The sequence below is a fragment of the Carassius auratus genome, chromosome 19 (genome assembly GCF_003368295.1).
Source record: "Carassius auratus strain Wakin chromosome 19, ASM336829v1, whole genome shotgun sequence".
Classification (NCBI taxonomy): domain Eukaryota; kingdom Metazoa; phylum Chordata; class Actinopteri; order Cypriniformes; family Cyprinidae; genus Carassius; species Carassius auratus.
In genome coordinates, this window is record NC_039261.1 from 17962261 (window position 1) to 17990172 (window position 27912).

Here is a 27912-nt window from a genome sequence, read left to right on the forward strand (position 1 = left end):
TATTCTAGAAGTGTAAAGCCTGTTGCATTGGTCTGTGTATTTCCTGCATGCATCCTGCAGAAATATTACGCACAGTGTGCAAGTACTCTATTCTGAACACAGCCATATAGACGAATAAAATAAAACAAGTACAAATATCACAAACACACCTACACATCCGCTCACAGACACAAGCAAACAGTAACTCAGCAGAAAACTGGCCTATTGAGGTGAACGCGTCATTAAGGGTTTACCGTACCATCTCTTTTTCTGTGTGGCTTCAGGACAAGAGATTTAATGCCATTCAACATCACAAATGAGAAACTGAATGAAAAACACCGTCAGAAAACCCACGCTGGATATTGCTCTCGTGAAGTAAGTGCTTAAAGAGAAAGATTGTGTTTTCATTCAGGTAGTGCTTTGGTTCTAGACGACCTTTGACCCTGGTCATCACTGCCAGGCGTCGCTCGGGGGCTTCTTGGGCATGTGTGAGTGCATCTCCACGGGGAGATTCGGCAGACTGTCCCGCCTGTACGTGATGGTCTTCTCGTTGGTCGTGGGGACGTATGAGTTCTGCATTCAGACAGGAAGAGAAATGCATCTTTTATTAAGGAAGCAAGCATTCAATTGATCAAAAGTGTCAATAAGGACATTTATAATGCAACAAAAGATTTATTACAAATAAATGCTCTTCTTTTGAAATATTCATCAGAGAATCCTGAAAAATTAAATCGATCACACAAAAATATGAAGTATCAAACTGTTTTCAATACTAATAATAATAATCAGAAATGTATCTTGTGCAGTAAATCAGTATATCAGAATGATTTCTGAAGATCATGTGACGTTGAAGACTGGAGGAATGATGCTGAAAATGGAGTTTTAAATCACACAATAAATTATATTTTAAAATATATTCACATAGAAAACAGTTATTTTAAATTGTAATAATATTTCACAATTTTACAGATTTTTACTGTGTTTAAATGAAATAAATGCAGCCTTGGTGAGCAGGCTTTTGTGCTCCACAGACACTAAAACTAACACAAAGTATTCAAAGGTTTTTTTTGTGAAATAATGTATATATGTATGTATGTTCAGCTGGCAGTACAAAATATAAAAAATGTATAGAAGTAAAATTTAAATATGTAAATTAAAGTGAAATAAATATAACAGAAAAAAGATATTACATAAAAAAACTTATAAAATGTAATTAGAAATTAGAGATGAATTGTGTGCAGTACTAAATTAATTAAAAAAACTGAAATAAATATAAGCTTAATAGAATAAAACAGAAATAAAAAATACACTAATTGAAAATAAGAAATAAATATAATAAAATAAAATATAATAAAAATAAATAATAGAATAGAATAAAATAAATAAAAAAACTAAAATTACTTTGAATAAAACTGGAAAAAAAAAATATATTTTATACATATACTAAAATAACATTGATTAGGTCAATATATAAATATTCTTAGTTTTTTTGGGCGGGTGAACATTTCTTTAAAATTGAGCTCTGCTGTGGTTGTCTCTTACTGAACACACACAGATGAACTCACATTACCTTGCGGCTGTGGTCAAACTGTGGATCAGGGTTGGACTGCCACGAGCAGTTTCCAGCTCTCAGCAGCTGTCGGACGACGGCCAGCATACCGATCCCCAGCGTGACGGTCAGAAGGAAGGTGCTGAGGAACGTCTTTAAGTACCGCCGACTCCAAACACACACTGTTACACAACAGAGACCAGATTATAAACAACACCAACATCAGCCAAAGTCCACACATGACTGCACTGTGCTCATCTCTGATCCCACAGGAGAACATCCTGCTCAGAAGTCGCCCTTCAAACAAACCATCAGTTCTCGTAAAATGTTAGTGTTTAGTCAACAGCAGACATACAGTAAGAACGAACAGAGGAAGATAAATAAATGTGGAGCAGATTGGATGAGAAATGCTTGAGTTGCCGCATAGAAATATAACAGAATATAACAGAAATAGAAAAATGTTAGACAAACTTGAACGTAAAATTTGAATGAAAATTAGAAATATTTTGCTGGCAATACTAAAGTACTCAAATTAATAAAACTAAATGAAAGCTGAATAGAATAGGATAGAATATAGAATAGAACAGAATAACAGTGTTAGAGAAACTTAAACTTATACAACTTCACTGAAAATTATTAATCTTTTGCTGGCAATACTAAACTACTAAAAGTAATAAAACTAAATTAATGATAGATAGAATAGAATAGAAATGTTAAATAAACTTTAACATACAACTTCACTGAAAATTATTAATATTTTGCTGGCAAAATTAAACTACTAAAATTGCTAAAACTAAATTAAAGCTGAATAGAATAGAATAGAATAGAATAGCAATGTTGGAATAAACTCGAACTTCAAATACAACTTCATTGAAAATTATGATTATTTTGCTGGCAATACTAAACTACTAAAATTAACAAAACTAAATTAAAGTTGAATAGAATAGAATAGAATAGAACAGAATAGAATGTTAGATAAACTTCAACTTATACAACTTCACTGAAAATGATACATATTTTGCTGGGAGTACTAAAGTACTAAAATTAAGAAAACTAAATTAAAGCAGAATAGAATAGAATAGAAAAGAGCAGAATAGTAATTTATAAAGCTGACTAGACTAGACTAGACTAGACTAGAATAGAACAGAATAACAATGTTAGATAAACTCAAACTTCTAATACAACTTCTCTGAAAATTATAAATATTTTGCTGGCTATACTAAAGCACTAAAATGAACAAAACTCAATTAAAGCTGAATAGACTAGACTAGAATAGAATAGAACAGAATAGAATAGAATGTTAGATAAACTTCAACTTATACACCTTCACTGAAAATGATACATATTTTGCTGGCAATACTAAAGTACTAAAATTAATAAAACTAAATTAAAGCTGAATAGAAAAGGATAAGATAACAATAGCAATTAATAAAGCTGAATAGACTAGACTAGACTAAAATAGAATAGAATAGAATTGCAATGTTAGATACTGAACTTACATAACTTCACAAAAAATTATAAATATTGCTGGCCATGCTAAAGTATAAAAATTTATAAAACTAAATTAAAAGGAAATAGAATAGAATGGAAAAGCATAGAATAGCAATTTATAAAGCCGAATAGACTAGAATAGAATAAAATAGAATGGAATAGAATTGCAATGTTAGATCTTGAACTTATATAACTTCACTAACAATTATATATTTTGCTGGCAATACTAAGGTACAAAAATTAATAAAACTAAACTAAAAGGAAATAGAATAGAATGGAAAAGAATAGAATAGCAATTTATAGAGCTGATATACTAGACTAGAATAGCAATGTTAGATCTTGAACTTATATAAAACTTCACTGAAAATTAGAAATATTTAGCTGGCAATATTGAAGTACTAAAATGAATAAAACAATTAAAGCTTAATAGAATAGAATAGAAATGTTAGATTAGAAAGGTTTCACTTACAGTAATAAATCATTAAATATAATAAAAGTAAAATTGAAAAAGTTAAATTACAGATAAGTAGAAATATTCAAAAATAATATTGAAAATTATAGAAAAGACAAAACAAAATATTTATATCTATACAGACAAAATGCCAAAAAAATTAATAAATATTAAAATGAAAAGAGAAATGTAAAAATATGATCTAATTCAAAATATTAACAAAAATATAATTGTCACATCAAAACAATCCATACTATTAAAGCTCATTAAAGCAGGATGGATTCTTATCGGCTCTCAGTGTTTTTAATTCTCTTTCAGCCGAAAAGAAAAAGAAACATTTTGAAAAGATTCCAACGATATCGTTCCTGTGTTGTTATTGTTTATAGTTGGACGTGGACGTATATACATGGACGCTTCTGAAAGGTTAAATGGTCCTGGAAAAAAAACGTTGTACTTGTTGTTTTAGTGACAAAAATGAGCGTATCGGAAATGAATAGGAAGCCAATTTAATCTAGTGGAAGCATTTGGTACTGCACCCAAAACAAAATCTTACTGAAAGCTGATTTGTTTGTCGTATCAACCTCAAATTTGTTTTGATTCATGGGTTTGACTTTCATGCCGTTTCAGAGTAAAACATGATTTGGAGAATATATATTTCATATAAACCTTGAAAATAGTAGCCAAGTGCCTTCTTTAAAAAGAGACCAAACTTAAATCAGTGCATTCAGGATTTAAGTCAGAAATGTCATTTACTATGCTCAAAAAGTGGCTAACATAATTAAGCTAAAATATAGTACATTAATTTTATTTAAGTAAATATGGGTTATTTTTGACCACCACGCGAGCAGCACCTGAAGTTATAATGATCATCTGTGATGTGAACGAGGCTTAATAAAGCAGTAGACTCTCCGTTTAATCACATTACTGTCACATCAGAGCAACAGAGACACTGTGGAGATCTCAATAGTGTTGTTTTGCTCTCCTGCACATTCTCTCTTATAAAGCCTCTCTTCTGAATGGCGTTTGGGACACACCAAACGCCCCCTCAGTGCTGCACTGAAACAGCACGAGCCTTTGTGTGTGTGTGTGTGTGTGTGTGTGTGCTGCTTCCAGATCACCATGGAAACCTGTTAAATGTCAGTGTGTGAGTGGATGGGAGCCACTGAGAACAGGAGGACTGGATGTGTGTAGTTCAGCTGCTGCTGATGTCGTAACAGCACACAACAGAAACATCTGGCCGCTGTTTAGCTTAAGAATGAATTATTGGATGCTTTTGTCCTAAACAAACCCTTTCCCTGAACCTCTGTATCTGCCTGACACGACTGAACCAGCACAGTGAAGAATTTGAAAGAAATACATTTTTTAAATGCATTAAAAATGCATCTGCTTAATATATCAGAAGTTCTTTCTAGACATCAATGAGGACTCCTTTTGGCAAGAAATCAGCATGAAGAAGAGTGAATCTCCTGAATGTTGCCACTACAAAAATTTAAATAAAAATTAATAGATAAAATACAAAATTAATACAAATTTAAATAAATAAACAAAGGAAAACACAAATTAAATAAATGAATGATTAAATAAATAAAGGTAAATTAATAAATAGTTATATAAAATAATAAATAAAAATAAATTTACTTTTGACTTTTGAAAATTCACAAAAAAACTAATAACTAATATTTTAATAACTAATAAATGATAATATACTAATTAAATAAACAAACCATAAGTCATGAAAAAAAAAAATAGCTTGTATTCATCATAAAATAAAATAAATCAATACATTAATAAATTAAATATAAATAAATTAAAATGCTGAATAAATAAATGAAACATAAAAATATTAAAGAAATACAATATAAAATACCAAAAAAAAAAAAAAAAAAAAATAGCCTACACTTTCAGTAAATCACTTTGATTTACTACAAAATAAAATAAATAAAAATAAAAATAAAAATACAAATAAATCTTAAAAACAATGAAATAATCCATTAACTACAATTAGGAAAGAAATTCCAAAATTCCAACAAAAAAACATTGTACTACTGTATTGCAAAAATTCACTTTTAACATTATGTAATGTGGAAAATAATGACTGTAAAATATTTATATATTAACATAAAACTGTAAAGTATGTATACGTCATGGAAAAGCAATCACTGTTGAACTGCATTTGATTAAAATTTAAATAAAATGTAAATACCAAAAAAAAAAAAAAAAGGATCAAATGAGAAAATCAACTCCTAACTTAAACATCAGGACTCGACACATTAGAGCAATGAGAATTAGATGGGAAAATGTGCTGAAAATAATGTCACAAACAGTCTTAAAATAAACTTTCATTTTCACATTCACTGCGAGTGAAACATGATTTCTAATTTGTCAGTGCTGTGGAACAGAGAAGGGAAAAACGGAGGAGGAGCGGATGCAGAGAAGGACTGATTTCCTCACCAGGATCAGGACTGATGTGCAGCTGAGGCCGATCCGAAGCCAAGTCCACCAGGAATCGGTGCTGACACTTCTCACTGCTGGGATACAGGCAGTGTTTCCCCCGCAGCAGATCTGAACAACAGCACAGTTCATTCAGACGCACCGCAGCCTCCTGTGTTTCTCTCTGTGTTTGTGCTGTAGTACCTGAGACGTCGTCCACATACTGCACCGCCGGAGCACAGCTGTGATTACAGAGCTGCAGAGCGTCTGACCCCAGGCCCTTAGACAGGTGACACCTCACACAGCTCCTGAGGATTACACCATTATTAGGACAGAACACTTTTAGGATGCAGATAACACAGATTGAACACTCAGCCAAGCTGCAACTTGTTGCAGAAAAGTAGAGTAGATCATGTACAATTATAAAATTATTATTTCATATTTAAAGTTTTGTAACATATTGTTTGCATTTTTTAAATAACCTTAAATTAATAAATAATAAATTAAGAATTATAATTAATTATATAAATCAGGGTAATTTGCTAAAACTAAAAAGGTAAACCAATAAAACATTTTTTTCTTACTTGAATTAAAATAAAGAATAACTAAAATGAAATAAATAAATAAATGCATGTTTTTTTTCAGCTAGTTGCTGAATTAAAATTTCTTATTTTAATTTAGTCTAACCAGATGTAATAAGATGCATTTATTAAAAATTAATAAGAACTATACAGACATACATACATAATTATTTTGTTTATGCATATATATATATATATATATATATATATATATATATATATATATATATATATATATATATATAGTTTATAGTGTATATATGTGTATATATAGTGTATTATAATATTGTGCATTATAATTTAAATGTTTTTATTCATGATGTAGTCTTAATCCATATGATGCATGTGCTAAGTGAGCGATCATGCATCCCTAACAATTTTCACGTGACCGACACTTTAGATTATGTTGTGAATTTAGGCAATGTTCAGAGCGGCTCAATCTATTTCTATGACATTTGCCAATGTTTGGCATAAAGCCAGAGCACACTGCACTGAATACAGCATCCCACAATGCAATGTGATCGATCTGACCTTCAACTTCCAGTCGGAGGAACGAGCTGGGAACGTTATCAGTGGCTCATTATTTCATTTCAGCACAAACAGTGGAGACATTTAACATGTATTATAAAGAATACTTGGATTTTAATTCAGAAGATGGGTGATCATGCTAAACTTTAAGTATGCAAAAATATTTAAGAATTTAAATGACACATGCAATGTGATAAGGTTGTGTACTTGATTGTTGAATACTGCATACTATTTTACTTGCAACTCTTAAAAGTTATATACATTAAATGCTGTGCATTCTGTAGTACACTAGTATTCTTCACGTACACCAAATGCAAAATCAATAATAGCATACAGCATGTACTGCGCAGTATACAGTACACTTGTTTCCCATTAAGAACAAAACCTAAAGTGCCAGTCCAACAAAATTCAGCATGAAAAATTATTTTATACAAAAAATATGGGCAACAGGATATGATGTCATATTCCCTGTCTGTTTTTAATAAATATAAAAAATATTATTAAATTAATTTAAAATAAAATAAAAATTTAAAAAAATTAATTATGATTGATATAATTAATTATAATTATTTTTTTCTTAATTATTAATCAAATACAGTGTAATAACAATAAAATGTGCATCGCAAGTAACCCAACAAATGTAGTTAATTATTACCTATATGTATAATTACTCTGTAACAAGGACAATTTAAAATAAAGTGTAACCATTCATTTAATAAAGCTTTAAAATAGTTTAATCAATAAATATCTCTGATCTACTCAATTTTTCAGGACGGTTACATCCTCTATTGGTCAAACGTGTTTTTCTTTATAAATTCGCAGTTTAACTCTGGTGTGCAGCTGAAGACAAAACCTTTTCTCTTGCATTCCTGCGTTCACATGCGCATGAATGAAAGTGAATAGAGGGCAAAGTCTAGTGTGAAGCCCCTTTAGAAAGGTATGCAGCTTCAGTGCGTGTTTAACTGTGTGATTGACAGCTGTATTAGCCAATCAGTGCGAGCGGTTACCAGTGTGATTGACAGGAGCTGTAGCAGATGGGGCATTTCTCACAGAAGGCTCCAGATCGCCGAGCGTCGTCACACACACACTTGCCGCACACACACTTTCCCCAGCCGCTGCAAATCAGGCCGTCGTCCGACACGCAGCTCTCGGTGGAGACGGGACAGTCGCAGGACTCGCCCGTCCAGTCAGAGAGACACACACATTCACCCGAAACACACCGGCCGTGTCCTGAAACGTCCAAAAGGAAACTATTTATATGACGTATATGCGTATGCAATGTATGCACGCGGATACGTTTCCGAGCCTTGATCGTGTAAGGCTGTCTACGTAGAGTCAGAAAGCTCTCGGATTTCATCAAAAACATCTTAATTTGTGTTCTGAAGATGAACAGAGCTCTTACAAGTTTGTAATGACCGAATATTGCTTTTTGGGTGAACTAACGCTTTAAACCGCTCACCTCCACAGACCCGGCCCGTCACATACGGACAGGAGAAGTCGTCCATCTCACAGAACTTCCCGTAGATGTGTCCCAGTCTGCTGGAGTCACACACACACGTCCCACACTTACAGAGCCCTCGTCCGCTGCAGACGGCTGCGCCCCGGTGCGCTCTACAGGAGCTGGTGTCCGCGGGACAGTCCGAGGACGAGGGGTCATCCCGACAGAGGCCCGTCTGAGCACAGCCGCAGACACAGCTCTGACGGATCCGGACGCTCACCGACTCGTTAAAGCCCACGGGTCTGACGGACATCACCACATCTCGATCGCCGCCGTCCTCCGGACACCCGATCATGCCTACAGTCACCTTGAAGAAAACCTTGAGACGGGACAAACACAGAGCAGACCTCACTGACCACAGTTCAGATCTCATTCTGACCTACACTCTTACAAATAAAGGGGCAATTCGTAAGATACTTACAGTAACATATTCAAAAACCACTATATATTTTGTCCAGCTGATTACTAACGATATCTCTAATGTTTTAAACTAATTTTAAATCATGAGAAAATTCACATTTTAAACAGCGACACGGGGCAGAGCAGTCGCCTGTCAATGACGTTAGTTCTTCTTCTTAGTTTTATGGCAGATTGCAACCATGGCTTATTAGATTAGATTAGATTCAACTTTATTGTCATTATGCAGAGTACAAGTACAGAGCTAATGAAATACAGTTAGCATCTAACCAGAAGTGCATGAATATAGTGTTTTATATACATAAAAGTGCAGAGTAAGTAAATATACAGAATGTACAGTGGAGTTGCTATATACAGTATTGAGCAGAGTATATACAGAATATAAATATGAATGCAATGTAGGGATTGTATGTACATTGTGGGGTGTAATAGCGCAAAATGAGAATGGATTCACTTTCCACCGCTTTCCTGCTTGGAGGCGCGACCACTGAGACCATAACATCTGAATATTCATTTATATAGCTTAAGTCAACATTGAAAATAAGGGAAATTACTCAGGTTACTCATCCAAAATACTTTTCTTTTTGTTGCTATCCCTCTGCTGACAGCAAAAAGTCGTACTACAAAACTGCTGCATTAACTAACGTTAAGCGATTTGTGAAGCTAGGTCTAACGTGACTTTAGTTACAGATTCTGAACCAAGTGCACGGAGATTGCCAACCGCCATTAAACACCAGAAGAAGAAGAAGAAGAAGAAGAAGAAGTGCACGGAGACTAACAGGTGCGATTGAAGGGCTAACGGGATATTTTACAGGAAAATACTAAAACGGGAAGACAGCGGGAAAAGAGCTAAAATACATGAGAACCCCGGAAAAAAATGGGAGGGTTGACAGTTACTAACTACACTTTTGAAACACAATTAAAAGTACATGTGTGAATGGTTGTTAGCACCGACAGTTACTAAACTAGCAGCTAGGTGGAGGGCAGCTTACCGGATTACTGTATAACGTTACTGTTTGCCGCTGTTCCGGGGTTCTATGATTTGCAGCTCCTGAACCCATCCATTTGTGAACTGTACATGAGACTTCAATGACTAGTAGCTTCGGAACTATTCTGAAGTGTAGGCGCTCACAAAACAAACACGTTAGCCGAAGATATCTGTATTGCAAAAGTGCGGCAGCAAGTCTCCGTAGGTACTCCACTAACGTTATATGTTGGGAATTTCATATGGATCCAGACCGTTAATAGAGCCGGTTTTGTCCATATACCGGCCCCTGGCATCCCTATTTTAGCGTATCCCTATAAATCCCACAACCTTTTCGCGATTTAAAATTTTTTTTCTTTCTCCCAACTCTTCTCTTCTTGTTCAACTTGCTGTATGTTTACATTCGCGAGGCTAGCAACATGGCCGCCACGCCCCAGAATGCAACTCGGCGCCCAAGCCCTGACTGGCTGACTCAAATGATTCGCGAACCCGCTACAAACTCCCGAACTGATTCAAATGATTCGCGAAGTCACTCCGAACTGAATCAAATTATTTGCGATCCCCAAACTGACTCAAATGATTCGCGAACCCGCTACGAACTCCTAAACTGATTAAAATGATTTGCGATCCCCAAACTGACTCAAATGATTCGCGATCCCGCCACGAACTCCCGAACTAACTCACATGATTCGCGAACCCGCTCCAAACTCTCGAACTGATTCAAATGATCCGCGAAGTCACTCTGAACTGAATCAAATGATTTGCGATCCCCAAACTGACTCAAATGATTCGCGAACCCGCTACGAACTCCTAAACTGATTAAAATGATTTGCGATCCCCAAACTGACTCAAATGATTCGCGAACCCGCTACGAACTCCCGAACTGAATCAAATGATTCGCGAACCCGCTACGAACTCCCGAACTGACTCAAATGATTCGCGAACATGCTACGAACTCCCGAACTGACTCAAATGATTCGCGAACACGCTACGAACTCCCGAACTGATTCAAATGATCCGCGAAGCCACTCCGAACTCCCGAACTGATTCAAATGATTTGCGACCCCCAAAGTGACTCAAATGATTCGCGATCCCGCTCCGAACTCCCAAAGTGACTCAAATGATTCGCGATTCCGCTCCGAACTCCCAAACTGATTCAAATAATTTGCGATCCCCAAACTGGCTCAAATGATTCGTGATTTTATTTCATGATTTGTATTTTATTTCACCTTTATTTCGTTTGAAAAAATTCATTTTAATAGTTTTAGCATAAGTTTCAGTTAACAATAACACAGATCTGTATTATTTTCTTCTGTAAACACAAAAGGAGGATTTAAAAAAAATGTTTTGAACGAATGCTTGCTTATTAAAAGTGTTCATTTCTTTAATAAATGCCCAAACTTTTAAATGGTACTGTATGTAAACCAAGATTTTTCAATATTTCTTGAAGAAAATGTGAATTGTGTTTTTCTGTGCAAAACCCACCACCGAGATGTTAAGAGTGTTTTCTTCAGAAAATGTCAAAATCTAACTGTGATGCAACAGCATTATATTTGGGTTTGTGGCCTCTCTGCTATGTTCCTAATGTGCTGGAGATTTCAACACAGGTCACATGATCATATAAAACAGTTTATAAATGTGTGGCATTATAAACAGTGCAGCACACAGTAATTACTTAGCTTGTACTATTTTCTCATGGGACAAAATAAACCGAAGATACTGTAAACCTTTACTTTAAACTAAACATCTCCAAGGCATGTATAACCTTAAAATGACAGTTCAAACAAAAATACTATTAATAATATCAATTATATCATCATCCACCAAAACCAACATGATGTTTTCCTTTGAAACACAAATGGAGATGCATAAAGAAGGCTGTTTTTCTCCATGCAACAAATGTAAATAGGCTGTCAAGCTCCAAAAAAGTACATAAAAATAGGAAATATTATTATGATTTAAAATAGCAGTTTTTTATGTGAACATATAGCAAAATGTAATTTATTTCTTTGATGCACAGCTGTATTTTCAGCATCATTCCTCCAGTCTTCAGTGTCACATGATCTTCAGAAATCATTCTGATAAACTGATTTGCTGCTAAAGAAACATTTCTGATTATTATCTGTGTTGAAAAAAGTTGTGCAGGTCACTATTTTTTTTTAACTGTGATACATTTTATTTGTCAGATTCACAGATGAATAGAAAGACCAAAATAACAGCATATATTTTAAATAAAAATATTTTTGTAACATTATAAATGTCTTTACTGTCATTTTTGATCGATTTAATGCACCCTTGCTGAATAAAAGTATTTGTTTAATAAAAGAAAATAACATGAAATAAAATAAATATAGTAGTGCATGTACTTTTTTTTTTTAGCTTTGATAACTGTTCTTCACCATGGCGTTTTATAAAATAATAAATTAAATTAAATTAAATTAAATTAAATTAAATTAAATTAAATTAAATTAAATTAAATTAAATTAAATTAAATTAAATTAAATTAAATTAAATATTCACTATCTTATGTTACAGCCACTGGTCACCATGAACCTACATTGTATAATAATAAAATAATAAATAAAATATTTCCGTCACTTTTTTGGTCTTGACAGCTACCATGAACTTTCATTGCATGAAAACATTTCCTTTTAAAATGAGAGAAAATTAAAATCATACGGTTTTGAGCAACATGCAGGTGAGCAAACATTATTTTTGGCCGAGCTAAGTCTTATAATTGGAGCACATTTAATCTCTGTGCACCGTACTGAATTAGACGTACTGTTTGTGTGGGCCGAACGCCGGAGCACTTTGTGTTTCCAGAGACAGTGGATCCGTCGGGACAGAGAGCCGAGACGTTCACCTGGAAGCGCTGAGCCTGGCCGTCCTCCAGCCCGATCTGCACCTCCACATCCGACAGCAGCCTCTGCAAGAGAAGAACGGAGAACAGCTCAGAAAGAGCCCATTGTCTCCAGAAGAGGCCCTTTATAATGCAGGCTTCTGTTCGCTGGGATCACAAGATTTGGGGAAGGAGAATGCATTGTTGTGCTTGCTCTTGTTAAACACATGTTGGAACAGATTCTGGCATTACAGCTGATGCTTTTCCCGTTAAACCGAAAGCGAGTGCTCTGAAATGTTTGGGACCTCTTGCACTTCTAATCAAATTGTCCTTGAGTGGACAGAGATAGAGAGAGAGAGAGAGAGCGGAGCAAAAGAGAAAGTCAAGCTGTTTACCTTGTAGGCTTGCACTACTAAGTCTTTTAGATTTGATGCTTTGGAAACGAGTGGGCCCACGTAACTTCCAGGAATCAGGTCCAGCAGATCCTGTTCAGAGGAAAGATGAAGCATGTTTAAAATACAACTCGACAGAAAACGAATACTGAGTCATGCCTCTGCTGCTCAAAACAAATGTGCTTACAGTAATCGAGTGCATCTGTGCCACCCACTTACTCAGCGCCGTTGGTTCTGTTTCTATTAATTTTTCACCAGATGGATTTAAAAAAAAAAACTTTGTTAAAGCGTTATGAGTTATGAACTGAACCAACACGCTCTGAGGGGAATCACAGCATTATGAACTTTGAACGTCATGAAGCAGAAAAGCATGTGAAAATAGGATAAAAGGACAAGACGGCTTTAATGAGGGAAAGAACTACAATCCCATTAAGCATTACAAAGGACATAACTGAATTAGACATGATTTTGAAATATAAAACTATTCATTTAAAGCTGTAAGTAAATACTTTTTAGCATTTTGAGTTTTGAGATGGACTCAGTTACATCGTTAGCAGCGTTCCTTGCCGAGCTCTGATTGGTGGAATTGTCTTGTACAGCATCATAAAATAAATAAAATAATAAATAAATAAATAAAATAATAAATAAATAAATAAATAAATAATAAAATAATAAAATAAAATAAAATAAAATAAAATAAAATAAAATAAAATAAAAAAAAAAGTAAAAATAATACTTTTATGTTCCAGCCACTGGTCACCATGAAGTAAATTGTCTAAAATAAAATAAAATAAAATAAAATAAAATAAAATAAAATAAAATAAAATAAAATAAAATAAAATAAATAAAATAAAATAAAATAAAATAAAATAAAATAAAATAAAATAAAATAAAATACAATTTGTATATTACTTTTTTGGTCTCGAAAACTTTCATTCTAATACACTAATTTGCTGCTAAAGAAACATTTCTGATTATTATTAATGTTGAAAACAGTTGTGTTTGCCTCATATTTTTGTGGAAACTGTGATACATTTTATTTTTCAGGATTCACAGATGAACAGAAAGTTTAAAAGAGCAGCATTTATTTGAAATAGAAATCTTCTGTAACTTTACTAATGTCTTTACTGTCACTTTTTATCAAGTTAACGCATCCTTGCTGATTAAAAGTATTTATTTAATTAAAATATATATAATTTTTTCAGCGAATGGTCACCATGAACTTTTATTGTATAAAATATCTCTATTTAAATGAGAGAAAAACAAAAGTTCATTTGGTTTTGCAATATATTTTATACTTATAGCAAAATAGATATTTTTTAATAAGAATTTTTAGAATTTATCGAGACAGTTACATAATTTGCAGCATTCCTCGCCGACCTCTGATTGGTGGAATCAATGCTGCACAGCATCATGGGTAATGTAGTTTTTTGTGTGTTTTTTTTAACATAAATTCAGGCGCTAAACAGAATTCTACTAAAAATAAGTCGAAATAAAATAAGCAGATGCACATGGCTTTAACAGCAGAAATGTGAAGCTACTGTATTTTATTTTTTTTGTTTTTAAACATGAATATATGAGGAAAATCAAGTCAATCTGAGCTGTCAAATCATTATTCATAATAATTTCGAGGTGGAACCATTTATTCATGAACCTCTGGTAATTCATTTGGGTGGAGTTTAGCATTTTTTGCATTTTTTGGTATGTGCACATTAATTAGCAGTTTTACTTGTAATCACAGACGTTGCATTTAATCCAGAGCCTTTAGTTAACTCGAGCATCTTTCATGCACATATTTGTTAAACCAGCGCTATAATCACGGATTGAACCAGTCGCTGTGTGTGTTCCCATAAATCACTGCCAGCGTTCTTGAAATCACCGTTGCAAAACAGACAGATTTCTGTCAGAAACACCCAAACTCATGGTGCGGGAGAGACATTACCTCATACCAGCGATATTGCACCTGGTCCACTGCAAAGATGGAGTAAACGCTGTTCTCCAGAAGCTTCTCGGCCAGCTGAGCGATTGTTGGGTGCTCCTAAACAACAACAACGACAACACGTCTGTACAAACATCATGTGCATACTGTGGTATACTACAATAATAACAATGCAGCTGCTGAATTAACTTCTGGTTAATGGTACCATGGTGGTGGTTTGGGAGTAGATGTTATCCTCGAGATGGCAGCGGCCGTCGTGAGGAACCACGATCCCAGCCAGTTTACTGTCCAGAGCCAGATGAGACGGCTGGTCTGTCATAACCAGCAGCAGACGCTTCGCTTCGGGACGCCATCCCACGTCTTTCTGCAGAGAGGAAGCAAGCATTACTAACCTGCAGGAGAGTGTGTTTAGCTGTTCAGATGCCAGGATGAGCAATGCTTGGACTGATCATCCCCTAATTCAAGCTTTGAGAAAAAGAGTGCAGAATTACAATTTTTCCTTGAAAGAGATGATAAAGCATGCAAAAATAAAATCAATAAATAAATACAAAAAATTTAATAAAAGCAAAAAATTAAAAGGAAGATAAAAAAAAAAAAAATAAAAAACACAAACTGGGAACGAAACAAAGAAAGAATAAAAAAAATAAAATAGAAAAAACACAAAAATATAACATGCAGAAAAAAAAATACCTAACCTAACTAAACAAGATAGAGTATATATAATATCTCTATTTAAATGAGAGAAAAACTAAAGTTCATTTGGTTTTGCAATATATTTTATACTTATAGCAAAATAGATATTTTTTAATAAGAATTTTTAGAATTTATCGAGACAGTTACATAATTTGCAGCATTCCTCGCCGACCTCTGATTGGTGGAATCAATGCTGCACAGCATCATGGGTAATGTAGTTTTTTGTGTGTTTTTTTTAACATAAATTCAGGCGCTAAACAGAATTCTACTAAAAATAAGTCGAAATAAAATAAGCAGATGCACATGGCTTTAACAGCAGAAATGTGAAGCTACTGTATTTTATTTTTTTTGTTTTTAAACATGAATATATGAGGAAAATCAAGTCAATCTGAGCTGTCAAATCATTATTCATAATAATTTCGAGGTGGAACCATTTATTCATGAACCTCTGGTAATTCATTTGGGTGGAGTTTAGCATTTTTTGCATTTTTTGGTATGTGCACATTAATTAGCAGTTTTACTTGTAATCACAGACGTTGCATTTAATCCAGAGCCTTTAGTTAACTCGAGCATCTTTCATGCACATATTTGTTAAACCAGCGCTATAATCACGGATTGAACCAGTCGCTGTGTGTGTTCCCATAAATCACTGCCAGCGTTCTTGAAATCACCGTTGCAAAACAGACAGATTTCTGTCAGAAACACCCAAACTCATGGTGCGGGAGAGACATTACCTCATACCAGCGATATTGCACCTGGTCCACTGCAAAGATGGAGTAAACGCTGTTCTCCAGAAGCTTCTCGGCCAGCTGAGCGATTGTTGGGTGCTCCTAAACAACAACAACGACAACACGTCTGTACAAACATCATGTGCATACTGTGGTATACTACAATAATAACAATGCAGCTGCTGAATTAACTTCTGGTTAATGGTACCATGGTGGTGGTTTGGGAGTAGATGTTATCCTCGAGATGGCAGCGGCCGTCGTGAGGAACCACGATCCCAGCCAGTTTACTGTCCAGAGCCAGATGAGACGGCTGGTCTGTCATAACCAGCAGCAGACGCTTCGCTTCGGGACGCCATCCCACGTCTTTCTGCAGAGAGGAAGCAAGCATTACTAACCTGCAGGAGAGTGTGTTTAGCTGTTCAGATGCCAGGATGAGCAATGCTTGGACTGATCATCCCCTAATTCAAGCTTTGAGAAAAAGAGTGCAGAATTACAATTTTTCCTTGAAAGAGATGATAAAGCATGCAAAAATAAAATCAATAAATAAATACAAAAAATTTAATAAAAGCAAAAAATTAAAAGGAAGATAAAAAAAAAAAAAAATAAAAAACACAAACTGGGAACGAAACAAAGAAAGAATAAAAAAATAAAATAGAAAAAACACAAAAATATAACATGCAGAAAAAAAAATACCTAACCTAACTAAACAAGATAGAGTATATATAATATCTCTATTTAAATGAGAGAAAAACTAAAGTTAATTTGGTTTTGAGCAATATATTTTATATTTATAACAAAATAGATATTTTTTAATAAGAATTTTTAGAACTTATCGAGACTGACACAATTACATAATTTGCAGCATTCCTCGCTGACCTCTGATTGGTGGAATTTTCTGCACAGCATCATGGGTAATGTAGTTTTTTTTTGGAGTTTAGCATTTTTTTTTTTTTTTGGGATGTGCCCATTTATTTGCATTTTTACTTGTAACCACAGACGTTGCATTTAGTTAACTCGAGCATCTTTCATGCACATATTTGTTAAACCAGTGCTATAATCACGGATTGAATGAGTCGCTGTGTGTGTTCCCATAAATCACTGCCAGCGTTCTTGAAAATCACTGCTGCAAAACAGACAGATTTCTGTCAGAAACACCCAAACTCAAATATATATATTTGTTAGTAGAAATAAATAAAAATAAAATAAATAAAAAGAATGTAAACAAATACTATCAAATGAACAAACTATACGAGTTACTAATACAAGACAAAGTGCACTAGCTGAGGGTTTTTCTGCCAGGATGAGAAACGACTGAATTAATCATTCCTTAAATCATATCTTAGGGATGAAGTGCTTAAATGACCTTTGCTTGACAGATAATAATACATAAATAAATGAATTAATTAATTAATACTTACAACACTAACGGTTATATACAATAATCATTAATCCAAAAAATAAAAGGTCATAATTTCCCTCATGAGAGGCTGTGAGTGGACTCTTGTGACCTGAGCCTGTGTTACTAATTAAACACGAACCGTCCGAGTCCAGTGTTTTCAGCTGCCAGGAGTAATGAGTAATGTTTCACTGAAAACCCCGACGAGATGCCGACAGGAGCTATCTGTTAAAGCTACATCTGTGTAAGTCATGCATGACGACAAGCGCTAGTTCACCTGAGAGCCAACGCTTGGTTTCTCTCTGACTCGCCGAAGCACATACGAAGACTGAAACTCAGTCAAGGTCACAAAACCTTTCAAGCCCACGGCTCAGAAAGCATCCGCTTATCATTCCCGGGAAACATCCCAGCGGCCGGATCCCATAAAGAGGCTTTGTTTTGCTTCAGAGCTGCTCTGTGCTGAGACGAGATGAGATGAGATGTGTCATGTAAAGCACCCTGCGCTGTCGGGCCTCAGACTTTAATCATTCTTCAGATCTGACTTTGATGATTTATAATTTTGCTTGGTTGAAGAAAAAACATGCATGCATAAATAATTGCAATAAAAAAAAAACAATTAAAAAGCTATTAATTAATTAATATTAGCCATAATACTACCATAATCACTATATTATTATTATTATATCATGCATGAAATATTTTAGGGTGATTTAAGCCAGTAAAAAAAAATTCCAATCAACCACTATTAACAAGAAAAAATAAATAAATTTATTATAGATTAATTATTATTTTCTTTTACATAATATATGCATGTGTTCTGTGCATATTTATTATGTATAAATAAATACACACACATGTATGAATATTTCAGGAAGATATGTTATGTCAAAATATATACTTTGTGTGTGTATTTATATATACATAATAAATATACAAATAACACATGCATATTTTATGTAAACAAACTTTTATTTTGCATGCGATTAATAGTGATTAATTGCTTGACAGCGCTATTAAATATATAAATGAACCAAAAATGAATTAAATGAAGACAACCTTGCAATCACCATTAGCAAATATATTATACATTTAATATATTATTTATATATATATATATATATATATATATATATATATATATATAATAAAAATGAATAAATCCATCATAATAAAATTTCAAGAAAATACTAAAAAAATATAGAAAAATAAAATAAAAGGTTATAATACTAAAATAAAAAATAATAATAAAATGAATAAATAAATACCAAAAAGTAAATAAATTCATAATACATAAATAAATAAATAAATACTAATATAAAAATAAATAAAACTGGAATATGATCCAGCAATCACCATTAACGACAAAAAAGAAAATATCATTACAAAACAAACATAAATAAATATATAAATAAATAAAATAAAAACATAATAATAAATAAATACATAACAAAAAACAAATAAACAAACGTAATAAATTACTAGAAAAACTAAAAATAAATAAATACACAACAAAAGCAAATAAAGTCATAATATTAAAAAGAAATGATAAGTATATGCAACAAATAAAGGCTCATTTAAAAATAAGTAAATCTATAATATTACTAAAATGAATACTAGCGTTTTTTACTCAAGCGAGTAAGGAATGTTACAGCAATCACCTCTGACAAAAAAAAGTGTAATTATTATTAAAAAGATAAATACTAATAAATAAATACATAAACAATTAAACATTTTAAATAATCACTCATAAAAGTGAACTCCTTTGATTTGAGCATCTCAGAACTAGAGCTCAACTGATGGATAAAAGGAGAAGCACGGTTTTGTTTTAGTTTTTTTTTTCTCAAACAGAGATGACGGTTCTCCCATAACAGCTTACTAAACACATGCTAAAAACCACCCAGTCAACATTAACCCACCAAACTGCAACATGCTACAAAACACACAGAAACTACACAGCAACGACCTGCAATCACCCAAACCTCACCAGTGTGCGGTGTATGTCTCAGGTGTGTTTACCTGGCAGACAGCGGCCTGCAGCATGGCGTCGAAGCCTCCCTCCGGCGTGTCCATGTTCCCAGAGATCCTCTGCTCCTGGATGACCCTCGTGAACTCCGTCATGTTGTGTGTGATGGGGAGGACGTGGATGAAGCCGTGAGCCGGCCTGCAGTTCACCTCGTAATCACTGAGACACACACAGACAACTTCAGAGTTATCATCAATCTGCTCTACAGCTTCTACAGCACAGCACAGTCAGTTCTGCTTCCTGTGAACTAAACCTTGATCATTGAAATAAAACATGACCATTAGATGGAAAAATGATGAAGTACTAAAACCACTCGAGCTAAAACTGCAATAAAAATAAAGCAAAAAGCTAAATGTTAAATAGAGAAATGTAAACAAAAAAGAACAAACAAAATCCCCCTTTAAACAACAAATTATAATTTTGTTAATAATAATAATAATAACAACAACAACAACTAAAATGAGTAGAATTAAAACTAAAATCTAAATAAAATAGATTATATAAAAGCGAAAATACAAAATAAAAAAAGCACCACTAAAAACTAAAACAACAAAATGCAAAAAATAAAAATATTAATAACAATAATAACAAATAAAATATATGAAATAAAATAAATAAAATACTAGAAATACTAGTATTATAAAATTATATAATTAAAAAATGATAATTATAAATATATAATTATAAAATTATATAAATAAAAATAGAAATACTAAAGATATAAAGTAATAACAAATGACAAAAACACAAACAAAATTGAAAAGTACTAAAATTACTTAAATTTACGTAATTACGTAAATAACAATATAAATAAATACTTGAGGAATATTATCACTATTATTATTATTATTTATTTTTTGTATTTGTTTTTGTATAATTATGTAATTATGCAATTATAATTCAATATTATTATTATTATGTAAATATAATTATGTAATAATAAAAATGTATACAATTGTTGTTTTAGTCATTTAGTACTTCATCATCATCATCATTATTATTATTATTATTATAGTACTAAAATGACTAAAACTGAAATGAATTTAATTTGTCCGTTTATTTATTTTTCTGAAGAGTTTTAGGGGAAATATTTGCGATAAAGTAAATACTCATAAGCATGCATATCTTGCGCAGTTTATTCAGAAAATAAATATTAAATATACTGTTGGATTTTTCTATTTGCACTTTAATGAATGATTTTTAAGGTCAAGAGCTTCCAGGGAACAAAGATATAATAATAAATAATAATACAAAAAACGATGTCCTTCATAAAAAGGCAACAAGAGGTTTCACAAGAGATACAATCTGGACAATGTGGACAAAACAACCTTGTTCTCCTCCAAAAAACTGAGCTGTGTGATTCTGTGCCAATCTCAGTTCAGAAACATGAAGTACACAGTCACACTGTTTACAAAAGAACTCAAGTATCAGCTCGCATGTTCCTCCTAAAATCCCTTTCCAAAAGAAAAAGTAGACGCATACGAGTCAAAACTGAAGAGAATAGAGCTGTAAAATACTGTAGCTGTTTAGATGATTTGTTAAAGGAACACTCTCCTGGAGTTAAACAGTTGAGTTTTACCGTTTCTGAATCCATTCAGCCTATCTCCGGGTCTGGCGCTAGCACTTTTAGCTTAGCTTAGCATAGATCATTGAATCTGATTAGACCGTTAGCATCTCCCTCAAAAATGACCAAAGAGTTTAGATATTTTTCCTATTTAAATCTGGACTCTTCTGTAGTTACATCGTGTACTAAGACCGACGGAAAATGAAACATTTTCTAGGCTGATATAGCTAGGAGCTATAGTCTCATTCCGGTGTAATAATCAAGGATCTTTGAGTGCAGCAGGCGCAGTGATATTACACAGCGCCTGAAATAGTCCCCAGCTATTTTGTGTAACTTTTATTTTGTAACATCACATCACAATGTAACTAGAGAATAGTCAAGTAGTTTAACTCTAGTGGAGTTGGAAAATTAGCCTATTTTCAAAAATAGTGGAGTGTTCCTTTAAGATTTTTTTTTTACTGCACATTTAAAATCACTCCGTTTTTATTATTTAAATATAATTATTATAATTCAATATTAAAATTTATAAAAAAGTAAACTATTAATGTAATAAAATTTATATTTTTTCAATCTTTTATAATTTAATAACTTATTTAATCATATATTATTAATAATAATAATAATAATAATAATAATTAATATTATTATTATCATAATTTTTTAATTACTAATTATTAATTTAAGTACAATTATTATTTTTTATTATTAATAACAATAATAATTATTTGTATTTTTTAAAATAGATTATTAATTTATTACTATTTGATAACATAATATTTATTAGTTAAATAATAATAATAATAATAATAATAATAATAATATTAATAACTATTATTATTATTATTGTTCAACTGTTATTAATTTATTTCTTTTTTATTTTCTCATTAGGTTATATAATCTTTAAATAAATATTTGACTTAATTGCATATTTAAAACACACTATTATCAGGTGAAATTACTATTTTTTGTATTTTTATTATTTAAATATAATTGTAATTACATAAAATATTAATTTTATCAATGCATTATTATTTAATAACTTATTTAATCATGTTAAAAAATATATTAAATTTACAAAATATAAATATACAAATATAAAAAATATTTAAATTCATTTTGAGAATAGTTTTCTCTGAATTATTACTATTAAGTCGTCATTCATTCTTTGGCTTGCTGTGCTGCAGTTTTGGGTCGGGTGTGTTCACCTGCAGGGGTTCAGGAGTTTGGAGGGATGGACGTCGATGTAAGGAGACAGCGGTTTATCCACGAACGAGCCGAAGCCGACTCTGAAGTCGCTGGAGTGTTCCTTCATCAGATGAGACAGAGCCAGACCCGCCGTCTTCAGCCGGTCCAGATAAACCTGCATGGAGGCCGAGACGTCCACTAGATAGTACAGATCCACAGGATAGCGCTCCAGCTGCTGCACCTCCACCACGAACGACGCCTCGCCGCCTGACACAGGAAGTGACATCATCACAATGCGACATGAACTATCTCTAAGGTGTTATAGGTCGCTAGTGTGCACCCGTAACGATCAGACGTTACCTGGTCGTAGGTGGATGTCGATCTCTCTCGGTGACACCTGTGAGCTGCCGACAGTGGCGTTTACTTTCACTTTCACATTCGGGTTCTGGATAAAAGCCTCTTCACAGCCCCGCACTCGCAGGTCAGACACAGATCCGCATCGCTGACTCACATGAGCCCCGTCCAGAAACCTCTGTCAGTGTAAACAAGCCGTCAGACAGGTCAAGGGTCACGGCTAATGCCTGTTTCTTCAAGAAACAAGGCGACTGTTGTGTAGCTTGGCATTATTGAAAGCTCTTTAGATCAGAGATGTCGGTCAGGGATTAGTTTGACTGGTGCCGAGCGCCGCAGACACTTAATGATCTGAACCACAATCCTGGGAATCCGCAAGACTTTTTATACAAAGAAAACATTTAAATCAATTGTGCGTCCAAAACTTTGACCAAACCACGGACTTTAATGGACAAGTGTTTACGTATTTCATTTACTACTTTTTGGAAGGACTAACTTTTGATTAATAGTGTGAAAAAATTATTATTATTATTATTATGGTATTAATTCATATTTATAATTGGCTTTTAACTTTAAAATTGATCTTTTTCAGTTTTAATTTTAATTATGTTAAATATATATTTTTCACTTTCATTTATTTTATTTAATACATAATGATATAATGTTAGTACTTCTTGACAAATCCACAACCGTACTTTACTGAACAAGCATTACAGTATTTAATTTACTAATCTTTGGAAGGACTTTTAATTCTTTTAATTTATAAAGTGAAAATATTTTATATAATCACTAAAATATTTATTAAATACTTTTCCTTGTTAAACCAGTGTCATTTTAGTATTATTTAAATACTATTATTTTATTTATTAATATTTTTGAAATAGTTCTATATTTTAAGGTTTAATAATTTTGTCATGTACTTTTATAATTAAAAACAAATAATATTTTGAATTAGCTTTTATTTCTATATTCTAAGTTTTAGTCATTTTGTTGTTTTTGTGCTACACTTCTAATTAGCTTTAATCCATTTTTATTTGAATCATTTTAGTACTTAAACTTATTTCAGTTTGTTGCCAATGCAACTTTTCAAAAAAAAAATTATTTTCTGTCCAATACTTATGTTTACATTTTGCAAGTCATTTTCACTACACTAAAAAGGTACAACCCTGTCACTTGCATGTACACATCAGTGACTAATGTGTGCTTTCAGACTAGTATTGGGGTAAATAGGGCACAAAGGATGTTTTATGGGTTCCCACGATCACCGGTGCATTCTGGGGATTAGGGCTCTGGTGCTTTATCACCAATCAAGGGCAATTCACACACTCAGACCTCGAGCAGTGTGTCGAGATACAACAATAGCAGCTGAGCTCACTCTCTCTCTCTCTCACACACACACACACACACACACACATTACCTCCTGAGAGCACCACGCACATTCAGGGCCGCGTCTCAGACAGTCTTCACATGTGAAGATGAGGGATGACAAGCATCGGTTATCCGCTGAACACAGAGACAGAGACATTTACACATGAATGAGCGAGCGTTCAGGTCCTCAGCGCTCCTTTGTGTCCAACACAGACCCTATCAGGACAGAATAGCGCTCTGTTTGGAAAGACACGGCCTCAGAAACATCACAAATAACGAATAAAACTAATCACGCCACTGAATATTAACCTCAGTTAGAATATTAACATGTTAACAGAACATGTATGCATACAGCCTATTAAATGCCATTGGGTTGGTTAAGACAAACTTATGAATAAACTTAACATTTTTTTTTTTGGCTGGTTTTAGCTGGTCTGGCTCCAGTTGGTTTAGGAATCTGGTTATAGAGGGGGTTTGACTCCTTCTTTAGCAGGTCAGTCTGGTCTTAGTTGGGAAACCTGCTAATGAACCAGGTCCTCTTGTGCCACTATACAGTATGGGGCAAGTTGTCACAATAGGAACCTGTGGGTTACTGACACTGATCATAAAAATCCCACAAACATAATGGAGCACAACCAGTCTTTAGTCTCTGGGATATATTTGTAGCAATAGATTATTTGTATAACAATTAAAAAATGTTATACAAAAAAATAATTATGATATTAAGTGTTCTATGATATTATGTTCTATATTTTGAACATTTCCTACCGTAAATATATCAACACTTATTTTTTGTTTAGTAATATGCATTGCTAAAATCTTCATTTGGACAACTTTAAAGGTTATTTTCTCAATATTTAGATTTTTTGCATACTCACATTCCGGATTTTCAAATAGCAAATATTGTCTGATCATAAAAAACCATACATCAATGGAATGATGATTCATTCAGCTTAACACACTTAAGACTTTGTGCTCCAGGGCCACATATACTATTACTAGCTATATGTATTTAAATTGTATTATAGGTTATTAAATGCTTTTAAGAAGCTGAGAGCGGCGTGATAACTTGCCCCGTGTGTAAACCCCTGACTGACATTTCCATTCATTCCCACGAGCTCGCGATCTCTACACCATGACAACATGCACACAATGAAACGCACAGTGGACGGGTCACAATCGACGGCCAAACTCACCCGAATCGGACCTGACACACACGAGCAGCACCGAGATGAAGAACAGCAGCAGCAGCAGCTTGCGAAGAGCAACCAGATCACAATACAGACGCATGCAGGGAGTCATAGCAGCATAGAGAGAGCGCGTGTGTGTGTGTGTGTGTGTGTGTGAACCGCGACTGAAAGTCCCCCTGGAACGCGTCAGACCCTCATCCGCGCGAACAAAGGAGGGCAATTCGCTTCACCCAATAACCTCCTGATCCTAATTTCCAGATTCAGAAGAAGCGCGGCGGAACCGCAGTGCGCGCGCTTTTACGCATCGGACGCGCAGGTGACGCGCCGCGTTCGGCATGCGCGCTCTCTCTCCTCGTATCCTCGCGGAAAGGTCACCGTCCGCGCGTCATCCCTGAAAGGTGCTCGGCGACGTAAAAGACTGCATTCACTGCTGTTCATTGCAGTGATTTTGAAAGTGGAGCTGATGAACGCCCACCTCTGTGTGAACTGAGTCACTCAGGCAGTGTTCTGGTACTGTACAGAGGAGGAGCAGGAATTCCACTCTTCCCCCCTTTTTCCCTTTTTGAGAATGAGAGGTTGTTGAGGAAAACTCTCGACAGGGGTTGTATTGAACGTCTCTACGTCAGCCTGGAATTTAAACAATGACGAGTGCATGGCTTTTTAGACTTTTTCCCTCACAATTACGACGTTTTTCTCTCGCAGTTACGATAATTACAATAATATAAATGTTCTTGCAATTACGAGAAAAGTCAGAGTTGTGAGATAAAAGCTTGCAGTTAATTCACAGCAGTCAAGGAAGGTAACGCCGTTGTTAAAAAAAAAAAAAAAAAAAAGATTATTCAGAAAAGGAAGAGTAATTAGTAACCACCGGAAGTGCGAGACGGAATGAGATCAGGAAAGGTTCACTGCTCGGGATTCGAACACGGGTCAAAAGAAAACAAAACCCCTATAAAAGAGTTTTTAAAGTAGTGAAATAAATGACCAAAGACTATATGTATGCAGAAACAGCTCACTCTTTTCACTTATGAATGGGAGAAACTGCAACGGAATAGTCCCGCCTTCTGAATAAAACAGCCAATCACTGATTAGTAATGTCATGTGATACTGTTTCTGCCATTAGAAATATGTTATGTGAGCGGGAACAACATTTATGGGGCAGTATATTTCAGATTGTGTTGCTGATTTGAAATATGTAATTTAATTGTGAGTTCAGCAGGCAGTTTTTGAGATGACAGAATTCCCTCAAGGAAAGGAATGGCTCGCTCAGAAATCAACTTTCTGTCATTTCCTCACCCTCATGATATTCCAAACCCGTTTTACCAGTTTTCTACCCAAAATGAGATGTTTAGTCTAAAGTTGATGATGCTCTTTGTCATACAGTGTAAGTGAATGGGCACTCGTGCTGCCGAGCTTAAAAAACAACAACAACATGATCTTCAGGAATCATTCTAATATACTGATTCGTGTACTGTAGCTTTAAGAAAAAGGCTGTTACTGCAGTCTCTTCAGAAGCATGTAGCATTGCATTAGATTGCAATACCCTTCCAATTAGATGTGTCAGTACGAATACAGTCAAAGGTATTCATGTTTTCATTTAACAAACAGATCAGACGTCATTGTGAGACATTTATTAAGCCCAGGCACAACTGTTTATTTCACTTCTACACAACAGACTGTGAAAAACCAGGACAACAAATAACAGCCATCTCTCCAGGCCACATTGTGTGTTTCACCAAGGGTGGAGGAGAAGGACAATGGTGTCTCCTATTCTCCAGATAACAGCTCAGTAGAAGGATTGGGACGTGTCCCGGCGGAGGGACGCCGCGGCTGTCACAGAGACAAACTGTGAGGAACAGAGAGAGAGCACGGTAAATCTGATCTGATATCACTGTCAGCATGCTGTAATGTAGGTCATGACACTGATGATGCTGTCCTTGTTTTGAATAAGTTTAATTAGGATTTGTGCTACACTTTTCTCCAGCGCATGGCAGATATATACAGTGTATGTTTTCCATAATTGTTATATCACTGAAAAATAAGAATCTGGCCATTATTTACTTGCTCACATGTTGTCCCAAAATCAAAAAAAGAAATATGTGTGTTGAATAAAATATAATTTCTCTAATATTATTGTATATTTATATAGTAGAATAAAAATTTTGGGGTCTGTAAGATTTTTTTTAAATATAAATGTTCCTGTTTTAACTGTACTTATGTATTTTTATTACTCAAAAAAAAAAAATGCAGCTTATGTATTTTAATAAAATATGATTTCTATAATATAATAAAATTTTTATATAATAGAATTAAAAGTTTGAGTTTTTTTATGTTTTT

General features: G+C 33.8%; 1 protein-coding gene across 1 annotated transcript; it reads right to left on the minus strand.

Annotated features, from left to right (window-relative positions):
* On the minus strand, positions 1-26145 carry LOC113119674 (integrin beta-8-like). Its single transcript, XM_026289294.1, has 14 exons — positions 25585-26145; positions 24438-24523; positions 23029-23200; positions 22689-22935; positions 19913-20078; positions 16709-16867; positions 16507-16602; positions 13144-13233; positions 12692-12835; positions 8469-8826; positions 8017-8239; positions 5922-6208; positions 1550-1710; positions 1-552 (listed from the first exon to the last, which is right to left on the minus strand). The coding sequence occupies exons 1-14, from the start codon at positions 25688-25690 to the stop codon at positions 430-432; spliced, it is 2418 nt and encodes an 805-aa protein (XP_026145079.1). The 5' UTR covers positions 25691-26145; the 3' UTR covers positions 1-429.
* Between the last annotated feature and the right edge of the window lie 1767 nt (positions 26146-27912).